This window comes from Carassius auratus, unplaced genomic scaffold (genome assembly GCF_003368295.1).
Source record: "Carassius auratus strain Wakin unplaced genomic scaffold, ASM336829v1 scaf_tig00214575, whole genome shotgun sequence".
Lineage (NCBI taxonomy): Eukaryota > Metazoa > Chordata > Actinopteri > Cypriniformes > Cyprinidae > Carassius > Carassius auratus.
In genome coordinates, this window is record NW_020527719.1 from 968366 (window position 1) to 984249 (window position 15884).

The 15884-nt window shown below is 36.5% G+C and overlaps 1 protein-coding gene across 1 annotated transcript; it reads left to right on the forward strand.

The window, feature by feature from the left end:
* Positions 1–1592: 1592 nt before the first annotated feature.
* On the forward strand, positions 1593–15320 carry LOC113092392 (secreted frizzled-related protein 5-like). Its single transcript, XM_026257982.1, has 3 exons — positions 1593–2417; positions 9483–9560; positions 14482–15320. The coding sequence occupies exons 1-3, from the start codon at positions 1892–1894 to the stop codon at positions 14808–14810; spliced, it is 933 nt and encodes a 310-aa protein (XP_026113767.1). The 5' UTR covers positions 1593–1891; the 3' UTR covers positions 14811–15320.
* The last annotated feature ends 564 nt before the right edge of the window (positions 15321–15884 follow it).

Here is a 15884-nt window from a genome sequence, read left to right on the forward strand (position 1 = left end):
CAGTTTCCACTCACTACATTTGATAGTAAGGAGCTATATTCAACTAAGGATTATTTATTATTAGATTGGAATTCAATTACAGCCATACAACTTTTATTGAGTTTTTATAAATATCCTTTTGACCCCAAACAATAAGTAAAAGAAAATGAATGCCAGTTGATTATAATTGCTATTAGATGATATACTAATTCATTAAATAAATCAATATTGGATATTTAATAAAAAAAGGAATGAATGATTGCATGCAGGAATGCCAAAAATTTAAAACAAAAACACCTGTGACCTTGTCTTGGTGAAGTAAGAGTGAATGATACATTGTTTTTTATTTATTATGTCTCTGTGTATCAAATGCCACAAAGTATTATTCCTATCAATTCATAAACCGCACAAAGTTGACTTTTTTGGGATCTCTTGGTATCCGATTTATATACTGATTTCTGAAAATTCCTCATTGTCACAAAATACCATAGGAATATTTGTCCCAAAAACATTCCTCATCATCACTATAATCTCATTTATATCCGCTGCGGTGATTACTGATTTCTAAAAAGCATAAAATTGTGCTTCTTTCAGTCTTTGACACAATCTGGGCAACACACAACAGGACAGAACGAGTTTCCATTTCTAGAGAGTGAGTGATTATAGTTCAGTCCCAGAGAGATCAGTCCTGGATGAAACATTTTATGAACTTCGTAAAGGACCAGCTATGGAAGTCTATCAGACAGAATTTCAACAGACTTTCTACAATAATAAGTATTTCTGTATTTTTTGCAGCATTTACTGTCACATATAAAACACTTATGCAATGGTCTGACACACTCTGCCAGCTTGTAAAACTCCAAGAAGTAAACATTCAAAGAGCCTGCTAACCACATTTTGTTAGCTTTCTAGATTTACTGTAACCACCGTTTGCTGTGTCATTTGTATGCCGCCCATCTGATGAACTATTTCTGGCCTTTTTCCACTGTACTCTCCACTGTACTAAGGTCTAAAGAAAAGACCTAGAGTATCGATCTGCTTTTTCCAACACAGACAATACAAAAAGGAAAGCCAACTGAAATGCACATTCAGGAATGTGTATAAAACCTGAGCTAATAGATAAAGATCTATCTGCAAGTCTGCTCAATTTGGGCGGCTGTAATATGGCAGTACGGCCCCCTGCTGCTGGGTGGCTGTGGGTTGAATTTTGGGCCCCACGGTGTGACAGCGAATGATAGAAGGAGACAGAGAGAAAGCCGCTTTCTATTCACATCCAGTGGCAGCATTAGCATATCTCAAACAGCACAGCCCAAAAACCCTGACCACCTGTAGATGAATCTTTTTTCCGCCTTCTGATTATTTCCTAATAAAGTGGAATGTGAAAGGCCGGGGCAGAAGATGTGTGTGGAAAATGTGTGTGTGTTCTCTTAAGAGAAACTGAATGAGCCCAGCGCACTCCACACATGCATTGTGCTGCAGGACAGCGCATGGTCTGCCTGTAGAAGTGTCTGCGAGGGGGGTGGGCTGCAGGGGTGCCGCCCACTGCGCAGCAGTTGGCTGAGGCTGAGAAGGGGGCGGGGCTTAGAGTGGACAGGGGAAACCAGTGGGAGGTGGGTGGGCAAGATTTACTCAAGGGTTGTCAGCTCATAGGGCCCTGAGTCCACTGGCTTTTATACACTAGGTGCACTTGAGTCAAGCTAGAGAAGAGCTGAGCTCTGAGATCTGCCACTACTGCCTGCTACCAGGAGTTTAAGTGCATTAAACTGCAGGACAACCAGAAGGAAACAGGGAAAATCCAGCAATTTTATCATTTTTCTTTTCAAACACAACAACAACAAACGAGGATTAAAATTCTTCTTTTTGAACCACCTCCCCCAGTTCCTCTTCTGAATTACACCAGGACTGTATAAGCATGGCAGAGCAGAAGAGGCAGGTGTCTCTGACCCAGGCTGTGACCCTAGCGCTGGTTTTGCTCACCTCAGCCGCTTCGGCAGAGGAGTACGACTACTACAGCTGGCAATCGGACAATTTCCACAACGGCCGCTTCTATGCCAAGCAGCCACAGTGTGTGGATATTCCAGCCGACCTGCGGCTCTGCTACAACGTGGGCTACAAAAAGATGCGCCTGCCAAACCTACTGGACCATGAGACCATGCCTGAGGTCAAGCAGCAGGCGGGCAGCTGGGTGCCCCTTCTGGCAAAGCGATGCCACGCTGACACGCAGGTGTTCCTCTGCTCTCTTTTTGCTCCAGTGTGTCTGGACCGGCCCATCTACCCCTGCCGGTCTCTGTGTGAGGCGGTGCGGGACAGCTGCGCTCCGGTCATGGAGACCTACGGCTTTCCCTGGCCAGAGATGCTGCAGTGCGAGAAGTTTCCCATCGACAATGATCTGTGCATTCCCATGCAGTTCTCTGCGGGTCACGCCACTCAGACTCCAGGTAGGACCTATAAGAACATTGTATTATAGATTCAAATGTTATTGATTCATTCAAAGAAAAGCAGAAATGAATTTACACAGGGGACATTTAATGAAATTTGGGACAAATTATTATTTTTTAACAGCAATACACAGATCCAAAACCAAATGTACTAGTGTTTTTAATAAAACATAAATATCTTAAGTTTCTTAATTATATATTTCTTAATTATATTTTTCATGCTCTATAAAAAGCATTATTGCTTCAGTCTTGCCTTTTTGTTTAAAAAGTGAAAAAATGATAATCATTAAGTCTCCATAAATCTATACAATAGGGCCCATTGGTGGATTTCCACTTGCTTTATTAAGCCTAAGGCTCATGAGAAAGTAAAATTAAGGAAAGCTCTCATGAGGACAAAAAAACTTTCACTATCTAAAGCAAACATCTCATGTGGAATGTGGAGAGGAGCGTTCCTGCTGCGCCCTGCCTCTCTCTCTTTATTTAATCATGCATTTAGGTTTCCAATTAGCCAGGCAGCCGAACCTTTTGGATCACTAATTAGTCTGAAAGGTTTTACACTACTTTGTCTCACTGAGATGAGAAGGACTTTTGTAACAGACAGAGGAAGGACAAGAGTAGTTAGTGCTCAAGGGAAGTTTGTGGATGGCGTTGAGCCATATTAATAGCACAATATGCTATAAAAAAAAGCATCTTAAAAAATGTGTTAACAATTTTTACATTTTAATACAAAGTGTTCATAATTTATTTTTATTGTTTTGTATAGGGATGTGTCATTTGTGCAACAAGTGATGCACAAATGACACATCCCTAAAGCAATGAGAAAAATATGAATGCATCATACTGCAAGCTGAATCCACAATGAATCACATTTACTGTAAAGTGCAGCTTTCCTTTTGAATTAAATATAAATAAAAACTATTATAACAGCTGGACTATTGCCAAACGGCATCTAATGAAACTTTATTCAAAAAAAACATTACACAGAACAGATAACCAAAAGGTAAAATTATTTTAAACATGTAAATTTATTAGAAGTAAAATAAAGGATTTTGGTTAGTTTGTGGTCATAATTAGCTTTATATAAGAACAACATAAGTCTGGTATGCCTCCAAGTCAATGTGAGTGTAAACATGCACACAGCTTCTCTTTTCACAACCAAGATTTGATGGATTACAATGTTCTTAAAGAAGAAAAAAAGTGGCTTTTGAAAAATGTGACTCCACAACACTGTTTTCATACTTCCAAGTTAAGTAGCTCAAATAAGCTCCTTACAATTGCAGCATACTCGAGAGCAAGTACAGAAAGAGTGGGACCTTTGAGACAATATCAATTACAAACCATAGCCATTCTGAAATGACATGATACTGAAAGCTTGAAAACTAGCAGAAGTCAAATGTGCTTTCAACATCGCAGCTGGATGGGAAAGTAGCTCGGGGCCAAGTGTTTCCAGCGATGTGTTTCTGGTGAGTGTGCACATCGACGTGAAACAGGACTCTCGAGGTAACATGACAGCACAAACTCTCGCTTGACACGGCCAGTCACTCTGGCCTGCAGCCGTCAGCTCCTGCACACATGAGCGGTGGACCAGGGACATGAAGAGCTGTTTTTTCCCTTGTGGTTTGAGGTGAAATCCTGGGAAGGGGTCCGTTCACAGCCAGAGCCACAGACATGCATCAGGGCTGTTTCTGGAGACTGACAGTAAATGATACATTCCAGTAAATCACATTGGACAGAGCAGCAAAAAGCCTTTTTTAAACAATATTGTTCGTTCTACAAATAGCAGACTTTTTCTTAGCAGAAATAGTCAAAAACAACCCTACTGGCTCCTCTGAAAATATATAATATTTTAACATTAATTATAAAACGTGACATATTTCATGCTTAAATTCTGCAAGATAAAAACTGAAATGTGTCAGTATTTATGAAAATGTATTTTTTTTTTTTTTATAATAATCTACTATCGTAGTTTTAAATGCAGAGACAACTAATAGCAGTGACATTTGTTTAACCAATGGTGTGAGTTTGGGGCGGGGCTATTTGTTAGTCTGTGGAAACCTGTTTGAAAATCATTATTTTTTGCAGCTCTGCTTGATGACATCGGTGGGTTAGAAAGTATACATGTTACAAAAAGGATTACATTTTATTATAAGAGAAGGACTAGACAATTAATTTGTCTATATGTGATAATAACTACAAGATAAAACAAACTTACCGGCTCAGATAGAGAGAATGTGTATTCCATTGTTTGCAGTATTCTGATGAATGCAGAGGCGCTGCTGCCTGAGGGGTGACTCAAAGAGACATGTAAACCTGTATCTGTCTCTGCTCACTGCACATTTAAACAGAGATAAATCACAGCAGTTTTTCATCCTGATTAATGTTTTATGTCCAAAGTGTTGCTGCTCATAACTTCAAGGGCCCAGATGAGCCATAAAATTATGACCTGTGCATAGTTTAAACAGAACATTTCCCTCATAAACTGTGATACAGACAGTCAGCGATGCAGAAATTTTTCGGACACTGAAACACATGTAGGAAGTCTCTCTGAGGAAACTGTGAGGACTTGCAATGGACTCGTATATCCAAAATGACAAACTGTGAGAAGTAGTAAGTGACGGATTTCATCACTTAAGGTTTTAGTCGAGATCTTTTCAGTAATAAGGAAGACCACTGGGGTTGTCACAATTAATATTTACTCCTGTAAAAAAATTAGTGAGTATATTATAAAGTAAACTTTTACTTTACAAAAAAAAAAAAAAACTATGACTTGCATTTCCAACATTATTGGCCAGAAAAAAAAACAATTGTTTTTGACAACATAGTGGGGCATGTTGTCCATGCATTAAAGGCTTAGTTTACCCAAAAAAATGACCTAAAAAAAGACCTTAGTTCATCTCTGGAACACAAATAAAGATATTTTTGATGAAATTTGAGAGCCCCAGACATTACATAGACAGCAATGCAAATGGTCCAGAAATTCACAGGTCCAGAAATATAGCAAGTATCTGTAATCTGTAAAATAGTCCATGTGAAATCAGGGTTTCAACCGTAATTTCACAAAGCTACGAGAATACTTTTTGTGCGCAAAGAAAACAAAAATAATGACTTGATTTAACAAATCTTCTCCTCCTCATCCCGTCTGCAGTGGTGAGCTGCCACTGTTCTTCTGCTATATGTAAAAAACGCACGCGCGTTTACCAATGTCCTTGCTAAGTTTCTGGACCTTGGAACATTTCAGTTGTATTGTTGTCAATGCAGGGTCTGGGAACTCTCGAATTTCATCTAAAATATATTACCGTATTTTTCGGACTATAAGTCGCACCTGAGTATAAGTCGCATCAGTCCAAAAATATGTCATGATGAGGAAAAACATATATAAGTCACACTGGACTATAAGTTGCATTTATTTATAACCAAGAACCAAGAGAAAACATTACAGCCGCGAGAGGGCGCTCTGTGTCTTCAGTGTAGACTACAGGAGCACTGAGCAGCATAGAACGCCCTCTCGCGGCTGTAGACGGTAATGTTTTCTCTTGGTTCATGTCTCTTAGTTAATTTCTCTTGGTTCATTTCAAATAAATTTTTATAAATAAGTCGCACCTGACTATAAGTCGCAGGACCAGCCAAACTATGAAGAAAAGTGTGACTTATAGTCCGGAAAATATGGTAATTTGTGTTCCAAAGATGAATGAAGGTCTTTTTTTAGATTAACCTTTTTTTAGGTCATTTATTTTTGGGTGAACTAACCCTTTAATGCATGGACAACATGTCACACTATCCCCAATAACTTACGCGTTCGGAACAACATGATGGTGAGTAATTAATGACAGAATTTTCAGTTTTGGGTGAACTATCCCTTTCAATCACCCATTACAAGCTTTTTTTTTTTTTGTATCAAACCATTTTTTGATCAATACTTTATGAAAAAATACCCTTGTTGTGAAAACACAGTTCAGCCTTTTAGTTAATATACATTTTAATTAAATCACTAAATCTTGCTTGAATGTGTGGTTCACATGTGGCAACAGAAGTATGTCACTAATCACTAAATAAATAAATAAATAATCTAAATAAATAAACAATGAATAAATGCCATTCTGTTGACTGAATCAACCAAATCAGTTCAGTAGGATATATAACCTTTAGTTTTAACTTTTCTGGTCAGTAAACTTGAATAAAAACCGTTTTTAGGTTACCTGACAACAGGTTTTACATTGCAGAAACCGGTTTAGGACTGAGCTTTTAAGTGTGTCACTAAAGTACTCTTGCTAATTAAAAAGTTTCCTTTCAGAAGCAGTTCTGTTGAGTCCTTACACGTTTCAATGAACATGAGAAGGAATTCAACAGGAAATTTAGGGAATAGATTACAACAACAACAACAAAAGACAGTATTGCTCTGATATCGCTCAATCTCTGAATTGGCACTTGCACTTGCAGAATTACCCTCACTCAGTCTCCTGACACATGCTTTGGCTCCAATTCCACTGGGCGTCTCGCCAGCAAGCGATCTGCAGTGCAAATAAGTATGCAGTTTGCTACAGCCTGCGAGTATGAAACAAAGTTTCCTCCACAACATGCTCAGTGTGTGCAAGTCACCGCACACGTCACGTCGCCGAATATTGAATGGATGGGAATGTCTGCTCAGGGACCAATTGACTGTAGAAACTTACAGAGGGGTTCAACTCCCCACGACCTGTGCATTGAAGCCTGGTGAACTTTGACCTCTCTCCTCATTATCTGCCTCTATGGCTGTGCTCGAGGCTGGGGTGATAAACTCTGACCCTTGGTTTTTAACCTGGAAGGGGGAGTCTGGAGACGAGCCATGTAAGTTCTTGTTACCAGATGCTTTTGTTTTGTGAACTCAAGGGAGGACCTGTGCTGAGTAAATGACAAAATCATATTCGCCACCTCAGAGATCAGATCTAACACACATCATTGTCTGGGTGATATCAGTGGAGAGTTTCAAGCTTCAGCCAATCTGGTCACGGTTTGTTCTGTTAGAATCACCACACAGGGATCGAATAGAGCTCTCTGTATTTTTAGCTGAACAAATGAATGACTTTTCCAAACCTTAACAAGCCACATCCTGCCTAATTACTCAGTTAAGCGGATCGATGATGTGATGGAATCATGGAAGCATGAAAAAGCATGGAAGCTTTCGCAACTGGAAAATACGCATGGTACTTTGCTTACAAAATTGACAAGAATAAATAAATCCTTTAGAAAGCAAAAACCAATGTCAAAGAAGAGAAGGAGGTAAATACTGTTCAAATAAATATTTGTAGATAAATACATTTGATCCAAAATATTGAAAAACAGAATTATTGTGAAATGTTAAACATTAAATTAAATTAAAACCTCCAATCTCCAGTCTTCAGTTTCACATGATCCTTCAGAAATCCTGATAATATACTGATGATAATTAATTGGTGTTTTAATTTTTTCAGAATAGAAAACAATGGACCATTCAAAAGAACATTTATTTGAAATGTCACTTCAAAAAAATGTAATGCATTATGTGTGAATGAAATCAATTAAAAAAATACAAATAAAACAAATTCTAGTAACCCCCAAATTTCCCTGGATTTCCAGTAAAAATACACATCTATTAAACGATTAAAACATTCCTGCAAAGTAAAATGATGAAGATATTATCAAGTTTAATTCTATTAATAAAGGAAAAAAATATTGGCCATTATATGCTTGTTATGCCAATTAAGTAAGAGTTGTGCAAGAAAAACCATATGCCTGTGGAGTATAAGGAAATGCACAAATTAGTTTCTTACATAAATTATGTTTATCACTGAAAAACAAGAAAAAACAAATCTAAATGGTATTGGTTTTTTTTGTTGTTGATAAATGTGAAATTGCGTATGTGTGTAAGTGTGTTATACAGTAATATAAAGGTTAACCAAACAAAAAGCTGATACTGGGGGTAGGTGTCACAATAAACATCTGTAGCTTCTCTTGCCATGTGTGACGTCTACAGTTAAAAATAAGATCAGTAAATAACTATACGCTCCAAGAAGGTCACGTACAGCTGTTTGCATGTTCCAGTGAACATTTTCCCTGTCAAACTGCTGAGAAGTATGTTTTCACAGTGACCTATTGAAAGTTTACCCCTGCATTCGTCTTCGTGCGTCTGCGGTGAGTGTGAAATACTCTGGTTTCTATACCATCCTGAGACATCCTGTGTTAAAGAGAGGCCAAAAATATTTTCTCAGGTCCAGTGATATGTAGTTATACATACACTAGTGACAGTTCAGATCTGTAGGGATGTGATTTCACAGTGATAAACCACTGGAAGTCTTAATCTTGTTTTATAATTTCCCTTCCTCTGCAAGGAAATAAAACTAGCAGCTGCCAAACCTCTCCCTCTCATGGCTTCAAACGCTGCGGATTAAGCTCTATTAGCACTGGCCTGCTACCCCCGCATGAGTCCAGCACCAAACCAAACCCCCTTCTAGAGCTGTTAGAATTACAATATCACATCATTTTAGTGTCTCCTTTGGTTAACTGAATATAGGCATCTCTGAGTACATCTTTCACTGTACTCATGTATCATTGCTACTCACCTCAAATAACAGTTCAGTGCACCAACAAAGAAACAAAATAACAATGAACTTATTCATAACCTTTCAATTATACCTGTAAACAGGAGTCAAGTCAAGTCACCTTTATTTATATAGTGCTTTAAACAAAATACATTGCGTCAAAGCAACTGAACAACATTCATTAGGAAAACAGTGTGTCAATAATGCAAAATGATAGTGACCAAAGCTCATTCTTATGTGTTTAATCATCCCAAGCATTCTGACACAGCAACATTAGCTCAAATAATGGCAGAAGTGGCATGAGGGGCTGGACTATTTGTTAGACAAAAATACATGTGGTTGAATTAGTCTTATTACAGGTAAATTATATTTCCGACTTGAATGATGTTACCACATGAAGCATGCAATATTCTCAGATTTCCCCCCAAAAAGTATTACAGCTGTCTTTCAAATACCAAGATGTTTTGGCTAAATGCTCTAGACACTAACTTTCCCATTCTTTACCCTGTAGTTTCAAAAGTGTGTCCACCCTGTGACAACGAGTTGAAAGCCGACACCATAATGGAGCACTACTGCGCCAGTGATTTTGGTAAGATATTAACTTTTATTGAGACATTATATTCGACAACTTCAATAACTTGACTCTAGAGGAATAATCTCTGTATAATGACATAAAAATATGTGATGAAAAAAAGTGATGAGAAAGGCTGCGGTTTGCTTGCATAGGAAAGTGGTCACATTAATATTTAGGATGCACATTAAAAAAAATGACCTCATGAGAAAAAACAGATACAATATTAGGTGGTTCTTCTATGCATTGCTTTAACATTACTGTGCAATAATATGTAATTATTATTATTAAAAACAATAAGATAACTGTAAAATAAAAATTCATATATATAATTTATATAATTGTATTATTATTTTTAATAATTATAATGTCATATTGCATGGCAATCTTAATGCAATGCATTGCAGAGCAACTTCATACTGTATCTGTATTTTCTCATGCATATATATATATATATATATATATATATATATATATATATATATATATATATATATATATATATATATATATATATATATATATACATACATACATACATACATATTAGTTTTTCTCGATTGCTTAAACGCATTTCTTGAAATGATGCCTCTTTTTTTGCAACTGAAATATTCAGGCAGACTTCTTCCATGGCCTGGATGAGGTGAACACAAATGTAAGGTTTAGAAAGGGAGAGTATGCAGGCAGAAAGATGTTTGATAACCTCTTTTTTTCCTCTTCCTCTCCGTACTCCTCCTTCACCTCCTTCTCTTCCTCTTCCTTCATTTCTTCCTCTACTCCCTCCTCCTCCTCCTCTTCCTCTCTGGTGTCCTCAACCTCTTCCTTCACATCTCTCTGGATCAATTTTTCAAACCTGAATGAGTTGACTTTGGCACTTTTATCTATCCATTGAACTGATGGGTGTGCTTTTTTAAAAACGGCGTTATGGTTTTGAAATATTAGTTCAAAAGCCTGGTTATAGTGTTTTAGCAATCGAGAAAAACGGTAACAGTTTTCAAGCATGGGACACATTCACATTTGGAATGGACATCCAGTTTTAACTGGCATCAGAGGATTCCTGTTGTGGATTCTTTATGGTTCGTTTAAAGTGATGCATTCTGACAGGAGTTCCATTGATCTGTCTAAGGTGAATCTCTAGAATGAGTCTCTGGCACTGAATAAAAGAGCTTCAAGGTTAAAAGTCATTTGAAATCCTTCCCTATAGAGAGCAGAGGATTACAGCACAGTAGAGCCACACATACGCCTGACTTATCTTTGGCCGTGAGGCCTATTCCTCTTGGATGTGTGTGTATTTTCTTTAATAACTATGACAGATGACACTAGAAAATATTGTTAGTAGTAGCTTGAGTGTTCGATGTTTTAGATTTTATACATTAAATTCAGAAAATGTTATGTTAAAAAAATTCCACTATTACTGCCTCTTAAGATCTAATACTCCACATACTGAACGCATAATGCATGGCAAGATATTACAGCTTGATTCATTTATTTCCCTGATCGCCATATCATGCCATTTTACTGGTACCTGTTCAAATGATGTGTAGTTTGATGACTAGTGCTGTTCAGTTTATTATGATTGTAAGCTTAATTGCATGCTCTATTAATCTTACTTTATGTTATGGCCAGTGTAGCAGTTTTCACGTATATCAAATAATTTAAGGTTAGTTCAGACAGCTGAAGCTGATTTATATATTTTATTTCCGGCTAAAGAAGTTTTTGAGATGGCTCAGCTTTGTTTATATGCAATTTGTCACCCTCCTTTTTTAGTGAGGACAGTTTTATGTCACAGAAAAGTTCTCAGTTCTTCAAATAACAAATTAAAAATGTGAAAAAAAATTTGTAATTAAATTCCTTCAAAATTATTTTTATTTAGTAATTTCAGTGATTACTGTTAAGTACAATGACTAACTAAGGACTGAATTGGTTGGTGATCTATTTCTGTTAGGACAGAACAGAGTATACCACTATTAAAGGGATAGTAAAAAAAAAAGAAAAAAAAAAAAAAAAATATATATATATATGTCATGTTGTTCCAAATGTCTATTGCTTTTCTTTCTTTTCAGGAACACTAAAGAAGATATCTTTATTGAAAAAAAAAATATATAATTATTGAAATCATTATTTTAAAAAAAAAAGAGAGAAAAAAAAAAGACAAACTCTAATCTTCAATCAAACCAAATATACATATTATTTTTATTTTTTCATTAATTAATTAAATTAAATTAAATTTAATTTTAAAAAGCCTCTTTCACATCTGAAGCATAGTGTGGGCAAAAATATTTAAACCTAAAACCATTTTGCCCAATTTTACAAGAGAATTTAAAGGGGGGAACTACATGACCTCATGGGTTTTAACTCATGTTTTCCTATCTTTAATGTGATTTTTAATCACATTATATAAAGAATACCTAATTAGGCTAAAGCACAGCAATAGAGACTCGTTTCTCTAAAGATTCATCACAGCTCTGCACTGACAGGACTTTGAGTAAAAAAAAAAAAAGCCAGCATAATTAGAGGATTACCCCGAATTAGCTAATTGTATATATAGTATATATCATTTCTAACATGATAAATGCTATTAAACTGGTCCAGAATGACTTCATTGTTAATGTTGGTCTACAATTGTAATCGTTTTCGCAGGCTAGGCTAAAATTGGACACAGTTCAGTTAGAAAATAGAGTAGTAATTATTGTTTAATAATTCAAAACAATAATGTAAATTGTTTGTATTGATGTTACCTGCCAATACAGAAAATTTTCAACTCTAAATGTTATTCCATCTGTCTCTATTGATAACCTCTCACCCCCAAAGCCCCGTTCAAGTCTAGGGCTGGTCTATTCAAGTCTAGAAAAGAAGGCTGCAAATGCTCAAGGTGACACTTTTCCTCCTTGCCTTCCTTCATCTGCTGTCTGACCTACTGCCAACAATTTAAAGCAGCTCTTGTGGTTTTGGCTTGTCACCACGATATTGCCCAGGCGTGCTCACTCCCCACAAGCATTATGGGTCATGAGCGATCACCTGAATCAGAGAGAAAACCCCCATGTCCAGTTGAACTACAGTTACCAGTTACAGTTATTCTGTGGTTTTGCAAGTACTCAGTTGTGACTTAAAGTTAATGTGTGCTTTTTTACAGTTAAATGTTTTAAAATACATTAAATATGTCTGCTATATAAAGAGCTACAGATATTTCATTTGAATTTTCAAATTTTTTCAAAAAGTGTAAATAAACAGTGGCTCTGGGAGACTTCAGACCTTTGGTTTGTTTGAGTGGCCTGAGACAGCAACAGCACTACTCTCTGAACAAGACTTCTTCTAGACTTACACTGAAGGAGGGACCTTTCTATAGGTACAAAAAAATTATTTTTGATTTGACTAAGCAACCACCAAAACACCCTAGCAACCAAAATGCATTAAAAAGGTCCTAGAATTGTGACATCATGAACTCACATTTTCTTCTGGCTTTCTTTCTCCATCTTTACTTTATCTTGTCATACAATGTTTTCAGTTTTTAAAAAGAAAAAAAATTCAAGTTCATATTTTTATTTTTTAATCCCTGTAAGAAATATCATAAGATTTAAAATAATATTTATGCCAGTACCAAACATCCACATGCAGATGAACTAAAACGGTGATCAGTGAGACCATTTAATGTTCACTTCCAGAGATGCTTGAATGTTTATGATAGTACACATAAAGCAAAGCTTACCTTGATAATGCTTTCTAGTTCTCTAGATGTTTGAGAACAAATGCTGTCATTGATAAATGTGCTTTAAACAAGCTTGCAGCATGAGTTCTGTTCCACAGTATCAATTACAGCTTTTACTTATCACTTTCATATTTGATGTCAAATGCAACATTTTTCACTTTTTTTTTCACTTTTTTTTTTTATTTGAATCAGAGCTGCCTCTTTAAAATGGTTTCTAATTTATAAAATTGTTCCATATCATGTTTAATTAATTAATTTGATCGCATTTTTTATAAATAAAAGTCAGATAGGTTGTCAAAATAATGAAAAATTACATATGAAATTGTAAAACAATTGAATACTACTACTACTACTACTACTAAAAAGCCACAGCCATGAAATAGTGCTAAAGATTATTGTGATTATCTGAAATGGGACATCGGGATAATAAGACTTTCGAAAAGAAAATGAATATGCTTCCAACATGATGTTTTGGGGGATTTTTTTCAATCACTAAAAACAAATAATAATAAGAATTATTAGGAAAATTAGGAAAAAATTATTCAACAAAAACAATTTGGTAGCTTATGTGCTCAGCTACTGAAGGGGGGTTCACTTTTCACATCTGTCTTTGGAACTTTCCATTCTACTCTCTGTCCTCTCCCGAGTGAGAGCAATTAGTGCTGTCCATGTTTAAATGATGCTCCTCCGGGGAGGTGTAAACCATTCCAGCATTCTGGATAGCCTTGGTTCTTCCTGTGTGCTCTTCGTGAAGGGTCTTGTAGCCTGAGACAGCAGAAATATATGGGAGAACTGGAGTGTGACCAAGGGTCCCATGAGAAGATTTCCCACTCTTTCCAATGGATAAAGTTAAATGGCGACAAATAGAACCCAGACTTTTCCCCAAAAGGTCTCTCTGGTCTTTCCTTGATGTTTTTAAAGGGATAGTTCTCTCATAAATGAAAACTCTGTCATCATTTACTCACCCTCATGTTGTTCCAAACCCAAATGCTGTTAGTTTTTCTGTGGAACACGAAAGCAGAAGTTTTTGAAGAATCTGACACAAGTGAATAATGGCAAACATTTCATTTTATGTTTCCCTAACTCGGGTTCACAAGATAATTTATGAAAAGCTTCTCATTTTTAAATGAGCTTATTTACCTGCTTGTCATGTGACCATTATCCAACATGAGAGAACCATGAACAGGCAAACATGTTGTAAATTACTGAAATGTATCTATATTTTATCTACAGCACTCAAGATGAAGATTAAGGAGGTGAAAAAGGAAAAAGGCGACCGCAAGCTCATCGCAGCACAAAAGAAGAAGAAGGTTCTGAAGATGGGGATACTGAGGAAGAAAGACCTGAAGAAGCTCACGCTATACATCAAGAATGGAGCAAACTGCCCCTGCTCGCAACTGGACAATCTCGGGAGCAACTTCCTCATCATGGGCCGCAAAGTGGACCAACAGTTACTGCTCATGTCCATCCACAAATGGGACAAAAAGAGCAAGGAACTCAAGTTTGCCATTAAATACATGAAGTCTCATCAGTGTCCCACCTATCACACGGTCTTCCAGTGACCAATGACTCTTCTGTCTATAGCGGGCCCTGAGTCTTCCAATAACTCTTTCAGAGACTGTATCCCATGCCTAATTCCAACAGTTAGTACAGATGTATTTCATTACTCAAAAAATGGCTTTTGGAAACTGCTTAGGACTTAATTCATCATCAAGTACAGCTACATTCTGTTGGCAACTGTATCTACATACAATTTATTGTTTATGCAGCAATCAGTACACTTATGAGACTCATGCATATTTTAGTGATACTTTCCTGGTTCCCTCATTCAGAGCACAAGCTATGAGACTTTTTGGAAAGACATTGACCACCCTTTCAATCGATGTGAGAAAAAGAAAATTGTGAACAAGAGCTTTAAAGAGTGCGGTCGGTTAATAAGCACATATTTGATTTCAATGGCCAGATCCCATCAAAAGAATGAAAAGGAACAAACATAGTGCCAACTGGTTTTTATTTGTATCTTTTATTTTGTAGATAAGGAATAAAAACGTTTTTATTATATACTATGAAGATACAGTCGTGATCATTAGCGCCAGGATGGGACACGACTGCAGTTGTGGCTTGAATCGTGGGAGGTAAGAAAGCTGATTGATTGTAAAGTGTTGGTCAGGACAGTGGCCCAAATACTCCAACCGCAGCCCTGTGGGCAAGTCCGGACCATTTCTCTGCTCATCATATCAGCCAAGCTTATAACAGACTCTGGACTCATTCAAGCAGTTTGGTTGGTGAGGTGTTTGTTTATGTTTTCTATACTATATGCAACATTATTTTTTTACTAAAATTATTATATATTGCTACAAATATACATGGTATGGAAAAAGCATTTCAAAATTACATCTGGGTTCTCTGTAATAAACGTTCAAATCTAAACTGAATCAGAGATCAGGAAGCTTTTTAACAATATTATCTTACAAGGATTTCCTCAGTTTGTTATTTATCTTCCGGAATTAATAGTTCAACCAAAAATTTAATACTTTCATACATTTACACATACATTATACATTTACTTTCCCTCTAATCATCTCAAACATATGAATTTCACACAAAAGTATACATTTACAGTGGAAAATTACATA

What these genes read in the sequence shown, in the direction of transcription:
- LOC113092392 (XM_026257982.1), top strand. Translation starts at nt 1,892, where the DNA reads ATGGCAGAGCAGAAGAGGCAGGTGTCTCTGACCCAGGCTGTGACCCTA. An exon ending in TCACGCCACTCAGACTCCAG is followed by an intron (nt 2,418 to 9,482) that starts GTAGGACCTATA and finishes TTTACCCTGTAG; the next exon opens with TTTCAAAAGTGTGTCCACCC. An exon ending in CTACTGCGCCAGTGATTTTG is followed by an intron (nt 9,561 to 14,481) that starts GTAAGATATTAA and finishes TTTTATCTACAG; the next exon opens with CACTCAAGATGAAGATTAAG.